At 39.7% G+C, this 2,441-nt stretch overlaps 1 protein-coding gene across 1 annotated transcript in view; it reads left to right on the top strand.

The window, feature by feature from the left end:
• LOC104160177 (2-hydroxyacyl-CoA lyase 1-like) overlaps window positions 1-2,441 on the top strand; it is a gene marked incomplete at its 5' end in the record, with an annotated part of 22,488 nt that overhangs the window by 6,133 nt on the left and 13,914 nt on the right. The window contains 1 exon segment of the mRNA XM_009698248.1: window positions 583-663. Within this exon segment, the coding sequence (XP_009696550.1) occupies window positions 583-663 (81 nt within the window).

Genomic DNA, 2,441 nt, shown 5'->3' with positions numbered 1-2,441 from the left:
CCCCACCCCCTTCAATATGTAAACAGTCTGTAAAGCTGCTCAGTAGTTAAGAATGATCATTTTTATCTCATCACCTGGAATAACAAGTGCCTCTGCCTAAATTAAGCTGTAATAAAATTTGCGTTGAATCAGGTGCACTTCTTCCTTTGTGAGCTTTCTTCATTGATGTCTAGTGCTAAAGTGGAGTGAGAAAACTACAGCCATAAGTGGCTTACCAAATTCCATATAAACGCTAGATGATGGAGTAAATGTGATGAAAGAAGTAAGGAGCTGTGTTATGATAAGCCTGCGTGTGTTGCAGACTTCTGTGTGGGTGGCACGTAACAACTGTTCGTTTGCTTTTTAATTGGGTTGATACAGCTAAATGATTTCTGATTCCCATGTCTATCTTTAGTCCTTCATAGAAATCCCTTGCTGTTCATGCATTTTGATGACATGAGTAAGACTTTAAAGTTTTGTATTTCAACATCTTAGTAATTTTTGTTGGTGATTTATTCGGTGTTCCCTGTGCTCACTTTCCTCTTCTCTCTCTCTTTTTTTTTTTTTTTGTTTCGTTTTTCTTTGTTTTGGTTTTTTCTCTAGGCCAGGAGTATGTCTTGTAGTGTCCGGTCCAGGTTTTTTACATGCCCTTGGTGGGATGGCAAATGCAACCATTAACTGCTGGTAATTTAACTATATTTTCCCTTTAGAATTCTAATAGTTGTTTGCTGTTATTTGTTGCAGACGTTGACCTCCACAGTATTTAGGATAGGACTTTTTTTTCCTTTCTTGTGAGTAATGAGAAGGGAATTCTTCATTTATCAACCCTAAAAGTAATTTAGTTCCATTTTTTGTATTCTCATGGATAAAATTCTCCTTTTTGTCCTACCGCATTATACATATGTTGGAAAATCTATCCGTATACCTCATTGTATGGATACGTTTGAAAATGAAGTTGATATTCAGCCTGTAATGCTTTATTGATTGTGGAGAATCTTAGAGGTTTTTTCCTAAATTTAAATCCACATTGCCTTTGAATTACTGTATTTTGTATGTCAACAGATTGACAACTGCATTGTTAAAATCCGTATTTGTTCCCCACACAGATGTTTAGAGCAGTAGTTAAGTGTTGAATTAAATGATGTACAGAGTGATAGCATTTACTCCCACAAGCCTTCACTGAGACATGGCAACTTCGGCTGGTCTGCCACTGAATGCTGTTCAGAAAGCTGTATGAGGTATTTTGGGTAGAAGCTCTGGGAATACCAAGCGCACGTGATCTGGAGCATGAGATTAGCAGTGGCTGATGGACAAGGGAAGCTCAATAATGGGAGTGCTAACAAATCAAGTCTCTGACACTTTGAAAAAAAAAGACCTCTGATGTTCAAATTCTTCTTTAAAAAATGAGTTACTGACTAAAGTTTTGCTGTCCCTATGTGACCTTAGAGTAAAAAAAAAAAATCGTATGAAAACCTTGCTTTTGGACCGTCAAGGATTTGGTTATAAGAAAGAAGCATTCGTGGCACTTGCTTATGAATTTGCAGGAGACATTTCTGTTTTCTCACAAACTTATTTTTGTTTGAGATAATATCTGTTTGCCTGACTTGATCTTGCATAAAACTGTACTCCTGGCAAAAGGTGAAGGGAGTGACTTACTTAGTTTGGCAGAAGATTTGATAATACAGTAAGAAAATTGGTTTTCACTGACCAAACCAAAGTGTTTGCCCAGTTATTTTCATTGGTCACATCAGGCTTGGCTTTTGCCCGCCATGTGCCAAAAGGAGAGAAGTAAGCGGTCACAAACCCTAAATTTAGCCTAGTGAAACTGATTTTCCTTGGCTCCTTCATTAGTAGGCAGCTCCACTGAGTGTTTAAGAATCCCAAACATGCTTTCTCATTTACTTTTGTCTGGCATTACCACTGTAAGAAAGAGTGCTGTGCTTTGGAGATGAAGACTACGGATTTTTCTCCTGAGTTAACTGATCAGCTTTCTAGCCTGCTTCAATAGACAGCAGCACCATGAATACTTGGGCAGGCACTACGGAGGAGGAGTGTTGCAAGGGAAGAGCAGGAGTAGCCCAAGGAAAGGAGAAGAAAATACAATACACATTGAGAGGTTTGGTTACACCGATGTAATACAGTCTGCAGTGAAATGGGACATAGGCCCGTATCATCTCCACACCCTTCTCCTGGCCATGTGCTCCTGCTGCTTGCCCTCTTGACCGCTCTGGCACTTGTCTACCCCAACAATTACATTCAGTTAATTCTTCTGGCAAAAAGCCAACCCAGCAAAAAGAAGGAAATAATGTCAGGTTAGATAAGCGATGTAAATCAGCTCACTCTTCAGTCAGGCAAGCATCAAGCACCTAGGCAAGGGAAGGACGGGATTATGCAGTTGGGAGCAGGAGTTAGACAGGTCTTCCCCTTTCTGTGGCAGCAAGGTGTTAAGTTTCCTACTCTGT

This window comes from Cariama cristata, unplaced genomic scaffold (genome assembly GCF_000690535.1).
Source record: "Cariama cristata isolate BGI_N322 unplaced genomic scaffold, ASM69053v1 scaffold16324, whole genome shotgun sequence".
NCBI lineage: Eukaryota > Metazoa > Chordata > Aves > Cariamiformes > Cariamidae > Cariama > Cariama cristata.
The sequence above is the reverse complement of the archived record's forward strand: the minus strand, read 5'-3'. Positions and strand labels throughout refer to the sequence as shown.